This window comes from Musca domestica, unplaced genomic scaffold, assembly GCF_030504385.1.
Source record: "Musca domestica strain aabys unplaced genomic scaffold, Musca_domestica.polishedcontigs.V.1.1 48, whole genome shotgun sequence".
Classification (NCBI taxonomy): Eukaryota; Metazoa; Arthropoda; class Insecta; order Diptera; family Muscidae; genus Musca; species Musca domestica.
Window position 1 is genome coordinate 1,472,388 of NW_026712340.1, and position 19,953 is coordinate 1,492,340.

General features: G+C 36.1%; 1 protein-coding gene across 1 annotated transcript; it reads right to left on the reverse strand.

The window, feature by feature from the left end:
• Positions 1–308: 308 nt before the first annotated feature.
• LOC101893507 (F-box/LRR-repeat protein 20) lies at positions 309–18,993 on the reverse strand. Its single transcript, XM_011296315.3, has 9 exons — positions 17,916–18,993; positions 17,145–17,261; positions 16,925–17,008; positions 16,768–16,862; positions 15,200–15,377; positions 5,631–5,819; positions 5,274–5,567; positions 4,995–5,207; positions 309–692 (listed from the first exon to the last, which is right to left on the reverse strand). The coding sequence occupies exons 1-9, from the start codon at positions 18,963–18,965 to the stop codon at positions 585–587; spliced, it is 2,328 nt and encodes a 775-aa protein (XP_011294617.2). The 5' UTR covers positions 18,966–18,993; the 3' UTR covers positions 309–584.
• Positions 18,994–19,953: the final 960 nt, after the last annotated feature.

Here is a 19,953-nt window from a genome sequence, read left to right on the forward strand (position 1 = left end):
ACATATGGGGTGAGTGGGTAGTGGTGGTTATGGTTCTTGTGGTTAGTATTAGGATATCGTATGTAAATTTCGTGTTTATCGTTTCTTATCTTGAAATTTTATAAATTTCCAATTGTTTGGGTTTTTTTCTAACTTTCGATTTGTTTTACATATCATTGCTATTTCTTTTCTTGTTGTTGTTGTTCACAATTAGCCACAAAAAAATAATATAACATTTATTGTTGTTGTTTTTACTGTTGCTATCAAGAAAACAAACACATATTGTTGTTGTTGTTGTTGCTAAAGTAAAATCTAAAAATCCTTTTAAATTTCCTACGCCCTTGATGCTGCTTGTTGTAGAGGTTGTAGTTGTTGTTGTCATTATGGTTTCTATTGTTGTTTTTGTTGATGTTGTCCTTTGGATTCTTTTTTGCCATCTGCCACCAAACTCAAATATTCAATTTATAAATAGCAGCGAACACATGTACCAACAAAAGCGATGCCACCAATATCGTCAAGATAATCAGGATAATTGTCGAAAAGATATACCATCAGTCCGTGGGGCCTTTGCACAGCAGTTTCCGCGCAAAGCCAATGGCCGAATCTCACAAAATCTCACAGCATCGACAATAACGTGGTCGTTGTCCAGTGGTAACTGGTGGCGGTGTAACTGGGGCAAAGTACGCATGAACTTTAATATTTGGTAAATGTTGCTGAAAGAAGAAGCAGGACGGAAAAACAAGAAGAAGAAACAAATTAATTTCAAAATAATTTTTAATGGAATGAGGATCAATGGGCTGGGAGATAATGTGAAATAATTTATATGAAAATTGAAAACGCTTAGCCGATCTTCTAAATATGTGGGATTTCAATAACGAAGAAGTAAAAAAATTAAGGAAGATCGACAAAATGTGATTTTAAACAGATACAAGAATTATTGGAAGCCTTCTATATATAAGAGAACCTATGGAAATTATTAAATTCCGAATATTTTTAATCCAATATCCAATAAAGAAGAAACTACATCCTGAAAGTATCAAAACACGTGTTTTCTGTGCAAAAGAGACTACAACAAAGTATTTTGCACATTGCACCGACGTAGTCAGAAATTTATTTCTAAGCATAACAAGTAAAAAAGCTGTAAGTTCGGCCGGGCGACCTTTTTGAATACCCTCCACCATTTGGAATGAATTTGGCAATTTTGGCAAAACTAAAATAAAATCAAAATAAATAAAGAAATAAAAATGCTGTTAACATCTTAAAAATAGCGATTGTAGCCATTATATTAGGGTCTATACGACGACATGGACATCCATAGGCAACTTTTGTCATAAGCCATTACAATATTCAAATGTGAGACTTGAAAAAAAATCGGTGAATAATGTAGTTAAAATCCTCAAAATACCGAATATCGGTATATGGGGGCTTTACGAAGACGTGGACCTGCACAGATAATTTTCAGTCTTAGGCTGTGGAATTCATTACTAACTTCAAATACCAAATTTGAAACAATTCCGGTGAATAATGTCGCTAAAATCATCAAAATACCGAATATCGGGAGGTTCCGTTATATGGGGGCTATACGAAGACGAGGACCTGCACAAACAATTTTCTGTCATAGTCTGTAGTATCCATTACGAACTTCAAATACCAAATTTTGAACAGTTTCGGTGAATAATGTCGCTAAAATCATCAAAATGCCGAATATCGGGAGGTGCCGGTACATAGGGGGCTATACGAAGACGTGGACCTGCACACACAATTTTCTGTCTTATGCTGTAGTATTCATTACGAACTTCAAATACCAAATTTAAAACAAATCCGGCGAATAATGACGCTAAAATCAGCAAAATACCGAAAATAGGAAGATACCATTATATGGGGGCTATACACAAACGTGGACTTACATGACCCATACCAAAAGTCCTGCAGACATACTATACATTTGAGTGAAATTTTATCAACCTACTTCATTTCGTTCGGAAGTTAGAGTGATTTCCACAGACGGACGGACATCGACATAGAATTGTATATTGGTCAAGAATATATATACTTTGTGGGGTCTAAAATGTTTCGTTTCGAGGTGTTACAAATGGAATGATAAACTTAATATATCCTCCATACTATGGCGGGGGTATAAAAAGCAGGGATCCCTACAGAGTAGCTGAAAAGCAGAGGGTTTATATAACTTTAAAAAAAATTGTATAAACGGACGAGCTGAAAAACAATGACCGCTAAAAAGCAGCTTTAGCAGGGAGTGTTAACATACAAGTTTAGGTATAAATTTTATGCTAAATGAAAGAAGACTTTATTGGCTTCAGGGAGGCCTTACCAAGAAGTCAAACATCGAATTTATAAGAGTATTCACTTATAATTAATATGCGATTTTTTTTGTACTCACTAGGAGATTTTGCTTGACTAGAGAAGTCGTCTTCTTTAGACAACCAAAGGCATATTTTATATGGTATGGAAAAGCGGATTTAGAAACAGGACAATTGGACGTTTGTAAGAATGTCGTAACAATGTTCTACAACATAGAAAAATAGTTATTTCTTAACGACTAGGTAGTATTCTTTTCAACAGACCCTAGGCACATCTTTATAAACAATAAGAAGGTAGGCTTTAGAAATAAACTAGAGGTAGTCCTTGTTTGGATTATATTTTGTCATTATAGACAACTAGTAGGAAGTCTATTTGGTCTTTATAAAAGAAGCCATCTTGTGAGATGACTAGACGCTACACTTTTTAATTGAGTTCATCGGAAGTAAGATAAGTAGACGATCTTCTGGAAGTGATTTCCTCAAAAGAATTTTGAAAGACGACCAGAAAGGATATTACGGAAAAATAAAATAAAGAATTTTAATGAATTGGAAAATTTCTATATGAACTAAAATAGATCTTTATAGATTACATTCAAACGATTCTGAAGAGGTTTTAATAAAGACTATCTTGATAACAGAAAGAAAGAAGCTATTTTGTAGAATGGTAGATAGGAAATAATTTTTAAAGAACAAGTACAACAATAAGGCAGCTTTCATAGACAATAAGAAGATAATCTTTATACCAATTAAATTTAACTCTTACAGACAACTAGAAAAGAGCAAGGATTTCGTGAGGGTCTTTATAAGATGATTAAAAAAGGGGCAGAAGAAAAGGAAGTTCTTAAGATTACAATAAGACAGACTCTATTGGCGATAGCTAGAAAGACTTTTTAAGAAGGGCAATTTACGTTCTGATATGATTTTCCGTAGAGTCTATTAAAAGATAGAAATGAGTCTGCTGCAAGGCCGACTTTAATGACATTCTGAAATCAAGCTTTTGATAAAATTGTCAGAGATAGAGTCTGTTATAAAATCAATAAAAAAATGTATTCTGATGTTATTATACCCTACACCACAAGGTGGTCAGGGTATTATGTCTTTGTGCATTTGTATGTAACAGGCAAAAGGAAAAGAGATAGACCCATAGTTCCTTTTGATGATCTGCATAGAATCACATTCTGAGTCGATTTATGCATGTCCGTCCGTCCGTCTGTCCATGTATTTTTGTAAACAAATTACAGATCGCATTTATTGCCCTATCCAGATGAAATTTTGCACAAATCATTTGTTTGGCCCAAGGACGAACCCTATTGAAATTGGAGATAATCGGTCAAAATTTAGATATAGCCCCCATATATATCTTTGTCCGATATGCCTTTTATTGCGCACCAAACGTGTAATATCAGCCCGAATAGTATGAAATGTTGCACATACAGCCAAATTAGGCCTGAAAATAAGTATGCCAAATTTGATCGAAATCGGTTCAGATATAGCTATAGCTTCCATATATATTGTTCATCCGATTTGTTATTTTTGTCCTCCGCAGTCGTAATATGCACTCTGTAACAACAATATTTGGGGAAATATATCAAATACATCTCAGAAATACATTTGCTAAATTTTATCGAGATCGGTTCAGATTTGGATATAGCTCCCATATATAACTTCGTCCGATTTACCTTTTATTGTACACCAAACTTTTAATATTTGCCCAAATTGGATGAAATTTGGCACTTACGACCGAATTGAGTCTAGAAGCTATGTCAAATTTGGTGAAGATCGGTTCAGATATAGATATAGCTCCCATATATATTATTCATCCGATTTGTTATATTTGTTACCCACAGGTTTAATATGCACTCCGTAACAACGATATTCAAGGAAATATATCAAATATAGCTCAGAAATATCTTTGCCAAATTTTATCGAGATCGGTTCCGATTTGGATATAGCTCCCATATATATCTTTATCCGATTTCAAATTAATTGTGCACCAAATGGGTAATACAAGTCCGAATTTAAAAGACACAAATGCTTCGGCATATTTAGCCCTTTGAACTTTAAATTATAATTATAATCATAGCGTGTATAATTGAATTCTCCCATAAAAACTTTTGATTGTTATGTGGAGCTCTACTAAATTAGCAAAGGTGTAGGGTATCATAAAATCGGCCCCGACCGACTTTAAGACTTTCTTTACTGGTTTTTAGGGATGATTAAGAGGAAGCTTTTTAACTAAATACAATAGAATTTGCGTATTTGTGTAGCGGACTATTTTATTTGGTCAAAAAGAAGCTATTGTAAACAAGGGAAAAGACGAGAAAACAATGAGACTTATATGCAACAAACGAAGGTATCTCTTAAAGTTTGGTCCATGAAGGTTTAGAATTAAACTGCTTGGTAAATAAAAGAATTCTATTAAGTTTTAGTCAGAAGATGCTTTTTGGGACCAGGAAATAGACAGAAGAAAAACAAGTCTTTTAGGTTATTAGAGAAACAAATTAAGGAAACAAATTATATTTTTGAAGACTAGAAGGAGATTTTTTAAATGCGTTAATAAACTTCCTCTATAACTGATGGACTAGGTTTTAAAGCGGACTTCTTCGACATATTTAACGAATTGTCCCAATCACAAAGGGATTTACTAAAATATTTCTTGTTAACGCTTCGACATTTTCAATTTCCCCTCTTTACCTTTAGTTTGCGTATTGCTGCTCTTGTTATCAGTTGGCAGTCAAATAGCTCAATTCTTTGTAAATTATGACAAGAAACTAAATGCTCTAATGTACGATCAGTGATTAAAGGACAATTATCCAATTCGAGGACGGATAGACTTTCCGCTGCACAACTACCAGCTGCCAGTTGACGTATGCCATCATCCGTTATCAGTTCACAGTGCGATAGAAACTGCAAAAAACAAAGCAAAATGTTAAAACCTATTCGTTTCGCTGGTAAAGTAGTATTGCCTCCCACCAATTTTTCTAAACTTGGACAGCCGGTGGCCAAGTGTGCCAGCGTCAAATCGGTTATTTGATTGCACTCCTCCAAATCCATGCGCTCCAGATATTTACAATTTTTACCCAATGCCTGAAAGCCTAGATCGGTGAAATTACGACAGCCCGACACTTCGAGAGTATTCAAATATGGATTGTTTTGGGAGAGTGCCATCAGTGATAGATCGGTCAGTTCGGCACATTTGGATACGCACAGCTTCTGTAGATTGTGACAATTGCTGGCGATTTGTCGTATCGATGAGTCGGTGATGGTCTGAAACAGTGAATAAAGGTTGGTTATTATTTCAAATTGGTATTGAGAATTATTTGCCCTTACCTCACAACTGTGTAAATTGAGCACCATGAGATTGGGACAGTATTTGGCCAAACACGTTATGGCATTGTCATTAACCTGCTTACAACCTTTGCTGCAGAATTTACGCAAATGCTTACAACCACGTGCTAAAGCTTCGACACCATTTTCCGTTATTAAATGACACCATGATATATTGATTTCTTGTAGATTCTGAAATGAGAAAATTGTGGGAATTTAATAAAAAATATTAAATAAACAAAGAAATAAAATTCTCTGTAATATTTTAATTAAAACTCTGGAATTGGGGAATGGAACAGCTGCTTGAATCGAATTTCGTAACCGAAAAAATGTCTTAAATCTGAATGGATTTATTATGATTTTCTCTAAAGACAGCACAGTGTTATCAATATAGGTTCACGTTTTGGTATATTCCATAGCACCGAAGGAGCCATTTCGAAGCCATGTCGGGAGTCCCAACCGAATTTAGATTTTTAAACAAAATTCTATAAAAATATCTAGAAACATGTTTTCCTTGGGGCCCAAGACCCCTCCTGACTACGTCGGGGCCATGTTATTTTATGTAATTGACTTAAAATTGACATTGAGATTTCTTCGGGGTAGCAAGCCCTCCAAAATAACAAATATTAATGGAGAACCCATCATTTGGCCCATAGCAAAATTTTTGAATGTCAGCTACCCTTTTGAAGATGTTTCCCCCCTACAGAAGTTCTTATGAAGGTCATCTTTATTTAGAAGACTTCTTCACAACATATGTTCTGTCCCAATACCTGTACAGGGAGATGAAAAAACTCCAACCAAATTCAGACTGCTGTCATTTCTAAGCCACTAGTCCGACATCTGTTAAAATTATTCCAGTGACAGCTCATTATATTGTTTACAAACGTACAAAAGCATTTTGGTGAGAATTTTCCAGAAAAAAAGTTATCCGTGATCGAATTCAAGCGTGATAGTGTGATTTCTTTAAATTTGGCTGGAAAACCACAAGTGGCTATCGTTAGAGCACTCCAGCATTTAAATGTGAATAAATATTTTGTGTCTCGTACCATCGCTCGTTATCGGGATACTGGTAGCGTAGCCCGACGTCAAGGAAGTTGACGGAAGAAAACAGCAACATCAGCAGAAATGGTTCGAAATGGTTCCAAAAAGTGCAGAACTTACACCGCAAAAGAAAGAAAATAGACTCAAAAGACCTAAAGAGTTGCTTTGCTTGGCCGAAAGTGGTGAACTGCCGAATTTGGTTTTCTCCGATGAGAAAACATTCGTTGTCCAGCAGGCAAAGATTTCAGCTGAAAATGTGCAACATCGGTTGGTCACCAGAACTTAAGCGCCGGCCATGGTGATGGTGTGGGCCGCCATAATAGCCGATGGTCGCTCTCCGCTCTTATTAATCGACTGTGGCATCAGAATAAATACCGAATATTATCGCGAAAATATTTTGGAGGGTGTATTAAAGCCTTGGGCACGCAAACATTTTGGCCGCAGACCTTGGACTTTCCAACAGGACTCAGCACAATCGCACTCAGCACGCGCCACCAAAGAATGGTAACAAAATGAGGTTCCTCGCTTTATTTCCAGTGCACAATGGCCACCAAAATCTCCGAATACCGATCCGTTGGACTATTGTGTCTGGAGTTTTTTGGAAAGCAAGATTGGCACTAAAAATACCAAGTGTCAAGGACCTCAAGCAAGCGCTTTGCCGGGTATGGGCCAAAATACCGCAGAGCAACATTCAGGCAGCGTGTGACGGTTTCATTGGCCGTTTGAAGGCCATAATTCGTGCCAAAGGTGACCAATTCGAACAAATCTAAACTTATTCTAAAATTTGATGCTATTTCCGAAATATTTTGCTTCCATTCAATAAAATTAAAAAAAAAACTTTCCCTGTATTATCATCCTCTGAAACCATACTATAACTGCTTTAAAGCCTAATGTTGATAGGTGGTATGATCTGCTTTAAATACATTTTTTTATTACGGGAGCTCTATTTAATATGCACAGTGGTGTAGGGTATCATATAGTCGGCCCCGCCCGAGTTTTGGCTGTTCCTTACTGGTTTTCAATATCTTTGAGGAAATATCGGTTATCTTAGTAATAACTTGTCGTTCTTGCAGTTCTGGAATAGACCAATAGAAATTTATCTACAGGTCTTCTGTAAAAGACCCCCTCTTCTGCTTTTCTCTCGATAGCATAAAATGTCAACAAAATCTAATTAAGTTATTGAAAGGAAAAAATAACCATCAGGCCACTTTGGGATTGACCTCTTTTCTGAAATAACCAACCCCCGTCCCCCAGACCTTTCCTTTGTCTCCAGCGAAATTTCATTGATAAAAAAATCTCCAATTGAAATGGCAACAAAAAAAAACCAACAACAACAAACAAAATGTGGGTAGATGATGAATTAAACAGCTGATTTGATAGGGGGAAGGCTAAGCAAAGACAGCCACTCTCACTCTCTGTTACATTTCTTCTTCTTTTTCTCGATGGCAACAGAGATGAATTTGTTTGACTTTGCCCATCGCCCCACTGCCACCCCAAGAAAAGAAACTCATTTGCCATAATCACAATGGGGCGCAGCAATAGTGCAATGTTTACAAATACAGCCATAGAAATTGCAAATAAAAGAACAACAACTCTGCCTTTACACGGTGCAATTTTTAGCTGGCATTTTTATCAATTCTCTTTTAAAATTTCTGCGTAAATCTTCGCGCCTTTACACGGTGGCATTTTTCGATAATAGTGCATGGCATTTTTTCTGACATTTTATTTTATTCAGTATTTCGTATAGAGCTAATTGTTTGTAACAGATATTTATAAAGAAGTGATTTAAAATTGAATGTGTGAATCTAAAGGAGAAATTATGGAAAAAGTTATTGATGTGTTAAATATTGCATTATTAACTTTTATTTTAACTTTCTTTTTTTTACTTTTTAATACTTCCAATTAATTTTCATATAATTCACTATACAATTCAATGACTAAAAACATCACATCACAATAAAAGAAACGCATCAAAAATTACAATAAAGAAACGATATGAATTGTCAAAATCATAAAAAATTCGGAAGAAGCAAAAAGAGAAATGCAAAGAAAATGGCATGTAACCCTGTGCCGTGGCTTAACGTGCCATTTTTTCTTCTATCCTTGTCTCTCTACACCTTTTACCAACAAAAAAAAATTGCATGGTTAAAAAATGTCACCGTGTAAAGGCAGTGCAACTAAAAATGGGCCAATGTAAAAACAGTCTCTTCCCCCCACTCCTCCAAAAGAGAAACAACAGCAACAACGACAAACACAAAGTTCAAAACATAATTGTTGGTCGCTCAGTATTTCGACGGAAAGTCGAAGGTAAAGGGCATGATTATGGTTGTGTGGGCAGAACACATGCCATAGAGAAAAGTACTGAGAGAGGAAAATAGAGAGGGATAGTCCGTGTGTGGGGTAACAAACAAATAGGCTTACGGAAGGTTATTGCAGTTTATGTATCACTCGGTTATACCTACTTCTCGGGTTTTATGTAAAATGTTGACCTCGCCATTATTGTTATTATTGCACATACACACGGACACTTTTGAGAGCATGAAATTCTCTCTCAGATTTCGTGTTGTTTTTTGATGTTCTCCCCCTAAATGGAAGGGGGAAACTCAAATGGGGGCATATCAAAGGATTCCAATAACAAACTACAGACTTACAGACGAGGGCACTTGGCCAAAGTAGGCCAACATCTACACATACACACATATATATTTTCAATATAATGTGTGTGTTTTATCCAAGAGAAAAAAGACAACAAAAAGAGATGTCACGAAATAAGGACATCAAAGCAAACTACAATAGCACACTTGGTCAAAGTAACAGCTAGGATATCTAAATCAAAACAAATGGACATAATACAAATCTGGCGTGCTCTTGAGATATTTTGAAAAATGAGAGAGAGAGAGAGAAAGAAAGAAAAAAATAATTGCAAAATGTCCGCTCTTTTAGGCCTCAATGCATTTTTATTTGTTGCTTTCCTCAAAAAAAGGAAAAACAGAAAACAAAAGAAAAAAAGGGGGCTTGTTTTTCAAATACATTTTTATTTTCATTTTATTTTTCTCATTTTCTCGCTTTTCTTTTGCCATCCAAGGTTTGTTTATATTGCGAAAAGTGAAGAAGGAAAGAAAATCAAACGAATTTAGACAACAAAGACAGATTGCAAAAATTCTTTTGGCTGGTGGTGCAACACGAATAACAACAACTTAATGGCATATAACACAGCCACAACAACAATGACAACTTACATTTACAAAATGAAATTTCAACTGCAATGCCAGAACCCCAAACAACAACAAAGGAGAGGGAAAATGAAAAAAAATCAATGGCAATTTTCTTAATCACTTTGATGCAAATTAATGAAGATAGGGGTTTTTGTGGGACTTGGGAAAGAACGTAGCGATTGAAATGAGAATAAGGGAAAAATCTCACTTTCACAAGGATATGGTTCCATTTTCTTGGGAACGGGGTTCAGCGGATAAAATATGATTTTTTTAAAGTAAAATATAGGTCGAAATGCCTATAAATGCCCAATGTGAAATATATGTAGGTCTAACCAGTAAAGAAAGTCTTAAAGTCGGGCGGGGCCCAGTTTAAGATACCCTACACCACTTTGCTAATTTAGTAGAGCTTCGCATAAAAATTAAAAGTTTTTATGGGAGAATTTAATCATACACGCTACGAGCTGTATTTGATATATTTCCCTGAATATCGTTGTTACGGAGTGCATATTACGGCTGTGGGTAACAAATATAACAAAACGGTATATATGGGAGCTATACCTATATCTGAACCGATCTTCACCAAATTTGACATACTAGCTTCTAGACTCAATTCGGTTGTAAGTGCCAAATTCCATCCCATTTGGGCAAATATTAGACGTTTGGTGCACAATAAATGGTAAATCGGACGAAGTTATATATGGGAGCTATATCCAAATCTGAACCGATCTCGATAAAATTTAGCAAATGTATTTCTGAGCTATATTTGATATATTTCCCCAAATATTGTTGCTACAGAGTGCATATTACGGCTGTGGAGGACAAAAATAACAAATCGGATGAACAATATATATGGGAGCTATAGCTATATCTGAACCGATTTCGATCAAATTTGGCATACTAATTTATTCAGGTCCAATCTGATCGTACGTGCGAAATTTCATACTATTCGGACTGATATTACACGTTTGGTGCACAATAAAAGGCAAATCGGACGAAGATATATATGGGAGCTATATCTAAATTGTGACCGACTATCTCCAATTTCAATAGGGTTCGTCCATGGGCCAAACAAATGATTTGTGCAAAATTTCATCTGGATAGGGCAATAAATGCGAACTGTACTTTGTTTACAAAAATACATGGACAGACGGACGGACGGACATGCATAAATCGACTCAGAATGTGATTCTAAGCAGATCATTAAAAAAGGAACTATGGGTCTATTTCGTTTCCTTTTGCCTGTTACAAAACAAATGCACAAAGACATAATACCCTGACCACCTGGGGGTGTAGGGTATAAAATCCCAATTAATGCCTATTCCAATTGACCCAGCCCTGGCATCTTTCATGTTCCCAAAATTGAGGGGTAGGTGTCCTATGATTGAAGAAATATTGGTTGCTTTTAATAAGAGACTGAATGGTGACTGTTAATGTAGAAATCCATTAAGGACTGAAGAAGACCCATTCATAAGTTCAGATTCTTTTACGAGAGTACTTTTCGAACAATTATAGTACACTTTTCCAGGACTACCTCCATGTTTTAGCCACAGACACCAACAGTGACGTATATATCAAATATCAGAATTGTAGTACACATTTCACAAACCACCTCCATATCTCAGTTCCAGATACCAAGAGAGCCCCCACTATCAAATTTGAGGATTACAGCCCTATGCCTTTACCCCATGCCAATTATGGTACCATGATTAGTATTTTTCGTCAATTATGGTGGAGATTTCCGAAGCAACCTCCATATGACCAGCGGTTACACATGACCAGCGACGTTAATACCACATTTCAGATTTCAGGCACTATCTGTTTACCCAATCCCAAATTGTACCAAAGATAGTACTATTTAATACTTTTCCAAAACCACCTCGTTATAACGAACCTACCACCAACAGGGACCCCAAAACAAAATTTCAATATTTCAGCTTCATCCGTACATCCTAAACAAAACTGTTCCAAATTTACTACTACATTTAGTACGTTTCGCGCACTTAGTACACATTTCTAAAACCATTTTCGTATATCAAACTTACTTTCCAACCCTGATACCAAATTTCAAGTTTCTAGCTCCATCCATGGTACAATGAATTCAAGATAGGGCAGAACTACCATATGATTTCAATTTTTTTTATTTTCTTGGCTTAATATGTCATCTTTATTTGTTTATGTATGTGTTTTCTTTTCAATAACAAAAAAATTGTTCAGAAAATATTCAAATTCGGGAGTTTTCAAAATGTTTATTTCAACGTATGCATCTACAAAATCTACAGTTTTTGTAGCGAAATAATCCTTTAGAGATATATAGTACATGATTTTGAAAAGAAGTTTTGACCTTTCATTCAGTTATCGCGTTTTTCAATTATTTATTCAAAATAAATGCAACAAGTTGTTTGATTTTTTATTGTTTTGATACTAATTCTGACATTACAAGCCAAACAGGTAGACCTCTATACTTGCAATTTTTTCAAAGTTGACCTACCTTCTCTTCATTGTACCATGGCTCCATCTGTTCACACAATACCAAATGGTAACATTTTAGAAGTTTAGTACATTTTAGTACTTTTCGCAACCTTAAAGTTCGAATTTTGGTAAATCTATTCTACACTCCATCAGTGACTCTTATTTTGAATTTTAGAATTCTACATCATTCCGTTTGTCTAATACAAATTATTGAATTTTTAGTTAATTTAAGTACTTTTCGTACCCTTTTAGTACGAATTTCTAAAAACCCAGGTCTTATCAAACCTCAAGGCCCAACTCACCATTCAATGATGATGTATGTGTTCAAGAATAGCCTTGAATGCGAATGAGTTGTTTGATTTATAATTGTTATTACTCATACGCTACGCAACCCAAATATCAATTCTTATACCATGTTCTGATTGGCATTTGAACTACCACTGAGAACATGGTATACACGATATAACGCGTTCGTACAACACAATTTATAATTCATGGTTTTGTGTTGAAAATTTTAATACTTTGGATATATTTTTATATCATTTAAAGATACACATCGAAACCAAACCCTATATAAGCCTACATATTTGACAATACATTTGGTAGTTATTGCACAATTTTGATATGACTCTATTTGAATTTCAAATCACAACATTTTTTTTGACAGCAAAATTAGTTTTCAGATGGGGTTATTGGCCAATCTTATATAGGCCATGGCCGAATGATTTTTTTATTATACAAACGAGGTGTTGCCAGAGGAATGACAAATATAATCTTCTCAATGACAAATATAATCTTACCAATCGGAGATTGGTAATGAAAAACTGTGGAAATATTTTTCAGCCTTAGTCTAAAAAAGTCCCATTTGAAAAAAAAAAAAAGATTGGAAAAAACTTATGCTCTGTTTCATCTCCTGCAAGAACCTACTAGTTTTGGATTTTTTTCGATATCAAAAAGGGAAAACGGTTATCTTTTACATTCTTACAGATCTGGAACAGACCATTATAATGAGATACTGGGGATGGTGATATCAAAGTACCCAAACTTAAAAGGCACAGACTTTAAGGCTCAATTAATTTAAGACTGCATGTACTTTTTTCTGTTCTATTACTTAGTTATTAATTTTTCAACCTAACACAAGCAAGTGTATATCCTCCTGAACTCCAAAGTGGCACAAATAAACGGATTGTGGTATAATATGAACCCATAGTTATACCCTACAACACTATGTGTTGGGGGTATTATAACTTTGATTGGGCCAAAAATTATGTAACACCACGAAATATTGGTTTCCCACATAGGAAAGTATATATGGATCTTCCTAGCTCGCCGAGCTGAGTCGATCTAGCTATGTATGTCCGTCCGTCCGTCTGTCCGTCTGTCCGTCTGTCCGTCTGTCCATGTTAATTTGTAATCACTCTACAGGTCGCAATTATGGCCCGATCTTCACGAAATTTAGTATGGAGGTGGGGTTAATGTCAGAATAGAACCCTATTTCTTTTGGAGATGATCGCCAAATGTTTAGGGGTTGAAGTGGACCAAATACTAAAAAAATGTCGGATTTTGCAGTAGCTATACAGGTCGCATTTATAGACCAATCGACGGAATTTCGCATGTAGCTAGAGTTTAGGGCGGGGAAGAAGCCTACCGATTTGGGTGGTCATCGGATTATATTTAGCGGGTAAAATGGACTATATCTTTTGTATTGAAAAAATTCGAAATTTTTCATTAAACCGCGAAATCACAAAGCCATGACAAGGTTACTCCTGATCTTTACATTGATGTTTACATCCAACAAATCGGATATATAGCAAAATATGTGCGATATATATGTCTATCAAAGAAGATATGCTTGAAAGATCTCTTATAAGTCGAGAACGGCTGAACAGATTTCGACAGTTCTCATTAATTCAGAATGGCCTCTTGGCAGGAAAGAAAAAACGTCTTAAAAATCGCATAAAAATATCTCTATAAAGATGAAAATATTGATTTTGTAAAATTTTCTCATATTTTTTCAATTTTGTCATATTTTTGGCATGTTTTCATTTTGAATTAAACATTTCTACAGCTAACAAAACTAAGTAGTTACGATATCAGTATATCATATACAGATCACATTTATGGCCCGATCCTTACGAAATTTTGCATGGGGATAAGATGAGGGTAAGAATAGAAGCCTACTCTTTTTGGAGATGATCGCCATATATTTAGGAGTTGAAATGGACCAAAAAAATGCAACATTGTCAGCAGGTCGTAATTATCGCCCGATCCTCGCGCACTTTTGAATGGGGTTTACCGCACATTGCAAAAGCCAAGCAGTTTTGGATGGCCATCCATATACGAAAATCTCCATTCCAGTGACTCTATGGAGAATTCACAAATACAGGAAAGACGCACTTCTGACTATTTCGTTAACGCTGATTTCGTGGAAGAATATAGTCAAATGTCTGTATCTCAAAAAAATCAAAAGCCAATAATAAATGTTAATCTTTTGCCACTTCTGAGAGACTATGGGTCTTTTGGAAATATTGGTTCCAGATCTAGGAAGACCATTTACGTGCAACATCTACCAATAAATTTGAAACGAGCAAATTAGTTTAAGTTGCTATTATTCGAAAATTAGAGAACGAAACCTGATGGTTTTCTTTTATTATTTGTCACAATATCTTGTGGAATTCTTTCGAGTATCTCGCCTATATAAACTGTATCGTTTATTATAGTGTTGTAGGGTATTCAACGGTCGGCCCCGCTCGACTGTAGCCTTTGCTTACTTGTTTTAAATTATGTTTAAGCATATCACAAATACAGAACTTAAATATATGTCTAGAAGTTTTCAAATTTACTTACCGGACAACCATCCGAAATATATTTTAAACTATTATCGGTTATATTAGAACATGATTCTAAATTAAGGGAGGCTAATTTTGAACAATGGCGACTTATCGATTCGGTCGATATATCTGTTATTCTATTGCATTCCGATAAATCCAACTGTTCTATGTTGTGGCAGTAGTCGGCTAAAGTTCTGCAAGAGAAAAATGGAATTCAAAAAAATTGTATATAAATAAATGGAATAATAATTTAACAAAAAATTAATGATAATAATGATAATAATAATAGTAATAATAATAATAACAATAATAATAATAATAATAATAATAATAATAATAAAAATAATAAAAGATTAATGAAAATGCACAACAACAAAACGTTTTGAGTGGATACTTTAAAATGGAGAATTTGTGAGTCTCCTACGAGCAGAGCTAATGGTCTTTTAAGAGGGAAGAAATAATTCTTCTCAGAGGATCTTATGTTGTTAAAATAAAGAATACACTGGTATTAATTAAAAGACGTACTGATGTTCTACGATAAAACATAATGGCCTTATATGAGGAAATCTACAAGTTCTACTGGTGTGGTATAAGGAGACCTTTTGGCCTTCCATAAGGAGACATACTCGTCTGCCATAAGAAGGCCTCCTCGTCTTCTATGAGAAGACATCCTCGTCTTCTATGAGAAGACCTCCTCGTCTTCTATGAGAAGACCTTCTCGTCTTCTATGAGAAGACCCACTCGTGTTCTATAAGAAGACCTACTCGTATTCTATGAGAAGACCTCGAAGACCTACTCGTCTTCTATGAGAAGACCTACTCGTCTTCCATGAGAAGACCTTCTAGCCTCCAAAAGGAGACTGGCGAAATGTTTTCACTGGATATTTTAAAATGGAGATTTTCTCTCTTATATAAGAAGGCCACCTTCTGGACGTCTATAAAAAGTCCACCTTCTGGCCTTCTATGAGAAGACCACTTTCTGGTCGTCTATGGGAAGACCACTTTCTGACCACCTTCCGCTTTCTACACGAAGACCTTCTGCTCTAGTTTGAGAAGATCTTCTGCTCTTCTATGAGAAGACCTTCTTCTCTTGTTTGAGAAGCTCTTCTACTTTCTAAGATGAGGCGTTATGCTTTTCTAAGAGACGACCTTCTGCTCTTCTATGAGAATACCTTCTGCTCCTTTATGAGAAGACCTTCTGCGTTTCTATGAGAAGATCTTCATTTTTCGGGTCTTCTATGAAAAGACCTTCTGTTCTTCTGTGAGAAAACCTTTTGCTCTTCTATGAGAAGAACTCCTAGTATTCTAAAAGAAGACTTCTGGCGTGCTATAAGAAGACCTTCGGGTTTTCCATGAGACGACCTTCTTGGTCTTTTATGAGAGGACCTTCGGGTCTTCTATGAGAAGACCTTCGGGTCTTCTATAAAAAGACCCTCGGGTCTTCTATTAGAAAACCTTCGGGTCTTCTATGAGAAGACCTTCTTTCTTCTAGATGAAAACCTTCGGGTCTTTTATGGGAAGACCTTCTGCTCTTCAGTGTTTCGTTGTCGATCTGTTCATTAGTCTACATTCAAGTGACACCTACTGTATTGATTGATCGCCCACAGATTTGCAACCACGTAGCGATAAAAATTTTAAAAATCCTCCACAGCGTTGGGATATATTCTCTATGACGGGACCCTGTAATAAAAATAAAAAAGAAAATTAATTTGGAGTTCAAATTTGTAAGTGTGTGGACATACCTCAATATCACGTTGAAAATCAAATAGATCGACTTTCTGCCAGCAGGATCCATCTAAAGCTAAGATATTCCAGTATTTGGAGACCTTAAATTTGGGAGAAAGAAAGAAAAAATTATAAAAAAGATATTTTAAAATTTATAAAAATATTTTTAAATATTTTTTGAAAACTTTAAAAATTTATTTAAAAATGTTAAAATTTGATTAAAAAGATATTACTCACCTGTGCACATCTGCATAATGAAACCACATCCAAATATGAAAATATACGTAATAGTATTTCCTTTGGCAGTTGTTTAATAAGTTCATCATCATTATCGTTTGTGTTGAGGAATGTTTGCTGTAATTACAAAAAAAGAAGAAGAAAAAACAGAATCGAAAAATTATTGAAGTGAAATAATTACAAAAATATTTTTAATTTTAAAACTAAAATAAATAACAAATTAACCATAAAATAGGTATTAAGATCGGTAATGGAATGTGTGACCTAAAGAGTGCATCTGCTGTAAATTTTATTTGAGTTGAATTAGGAACTTTCGTATTATTTTGAAAAAAAAAATATTAAAATTTCAGAAATTCGAAATTCAGAAATCTTTTTCGAAATTTCCAATACTTTTGCTTTCAATTTTCAAGTGAAGATTCACATTCCAGAAAATAGTTTTTAAATTTCCATTTTCTTTTTCGTTAAAAATTCTAATTGAAACGACATTCAAAATATTTTTTAAGTTTGAAATCTGAAGCCTTAGTTTAGTTAAATTATTTCTCTGTTCGAAACTTTGAATATCCGGCGAATTAAAAGCTTGTTTATCATGGCCAGCCAATTCTGATGATGTTGCTAATGATGATCATGATGATAATGGCATTAGATTGGATGACAGTGGATCGGTGAGTGAGTTAAAAAGAATCCATGAGTTAAGGAAAACAAAGGCCAAAAGCAATAACAAAAATTTTAGAGAAATTTTCAAAACATTTTGGTTTTTTTTGGAATATTTACAGGTCCATTTTCATCGGAGGAGTCCACATCCATTTTGTAGATACACGTTGCCGCCTTACGCTCGAGAACGTTCAAAATATTGTTCCCCACAGCCGCTACGGTTGATGACGACGATGAGGCCGCCGCTGCTGCTGCTGAATTGGAGATATTTACTGCACCACCACCTGAGGCAGCCGCACAGAGCGATAAATTCAAATCGGTTTTGTTTTTTGGTTTTGTGTTGAGGAACACCCTTTGTACGACACCGGGTCCAATGCCAATGCCACCGCCGCCACCAATGATGCCGGCAACACCGGGACCGCGACCAATGCCACTAGCTCCGATTCCGCCACCACCACCGGTACTACTAACATCCGACGAAAGAGTCGAGGATGAGGCCAAGGCCGAGGGTGAAGCCGAAGAGGTTATTGACGATGATGACGACGACGACGACGATGAGGAGGAGGACGATGCGGCTGAGACATTCGAGGCTACCGAACTCCAAAACGACTGGGCCACACTTCCGGCAGCACCGGCAATACCGCCAACCACACTTTGACCACTGACCCCACCAACGCTCAACAGTTTACGATTGTTGTTGTTGCTAAAGCTGAGATTCAGATTGAACGAACGTTTTGTATTGGAATTATTGTTGTTTTCCCGCTGTTGCTGATGCTGCTGCAGCTGTTGTGGATCACTGGAACGCGATGACGATCTAAGGGGAAAGATTAACTCTTGACTACCGCCACCCTCGCTGGCAGTTGTGCTCAGGCTGCTGTCGCCGCCCACGCTGTGGGCCTCCACAGAGCCGCCGCTAACACTTATGCTACTGCCACCAACCAGCAGGACCCCCTCACCACTGTCACTGCCATTGCCAAGGACGATGCCACCACCACCACCACCATTGCCATCACTACTACTAAGACCATCACCACCTCCACTGCCATCACCATCTACCAGGAGGGCATTGTGGGCAGCCACACCTACACCTCCACCGCCTCCTCCGCCACCACCACCAACACTGCCGGCAGCACTGCTATTATCGAAATTTGAATTATTTTGGATAAACATTTAAGAGAGTGGACAAGGACGACGACGGCAACGACGACGACCGAGGGCTATGATGTTGTTCTTTTTCTTGTTGTTGCTATTATTATAGTTTTGTTGTATTTCAAAATTGTTGTTGTTATAAGTTTATTCTTTGTAAGCTTTTATTAAATCTAGAAAAAGATATTCAAAGGGAAATCCATTAGATATTGAGTTGAGTTTTGATTTTATTTGAAAATAATGATTTTTGATTTTCTGAGCGGGATCATGTCTGGAGGAAGCAATCTTTTTGTTCTTGTTGGTGGTGATGATGTGGAGGGGAGGATTGACTGATTGATTGATTGACTGGTGGTGGTTCAAGAGATTCAGAATATAATTATGTTATAATGCTGAAACAAAACTCAAAATCTTTCGAAAATAAAGAAACAATTCGAAACATGTCATTCATATTGGAGAGAAGTATATGATGAGAGGGGGGTGGGGGAAAACATACAGTAGGGTCTGGCTACATGCAACATGGCTTAGAGGAATGTTGAATTTATGAAATGGGGATTATTTAAAATGAGAAGTAAAAATGGAAATCTAAAAAAAAAAAAAAAAACTTCTGGACGGCATTTTTGGTAAAGGAAGACACTGCCGGCAGCACTGAGGTTAATCGAACTAGGGAAGACCTCCTGAATGTTTTCCAGACTTAGAAGATCTCTTGAGGGTCTTCGAGACATGGAATATCTCTTGAGGGTCCTCTATACGAACAATAATTCTTGAGGGTTTTCTATCCGTTTGAGACCTTTAGAAGATCTCCAGACTTTTTGAGGTTCTTCTATCTCTAGATGACTTTTTGATTTTGTTATCCTTCATAGAAGACTTCTGTCTTCTGTCCATAGAAAAATTCTTAAAGTTCTTCTATCCACAAACCACTCTTTTGAGGATATTCTATCCATAAAATACCTCATGAGGCCTTCTATCCCTTGACGATCTTATGAGAGTCTTCTGTTCATAGAAGACTTTTTGA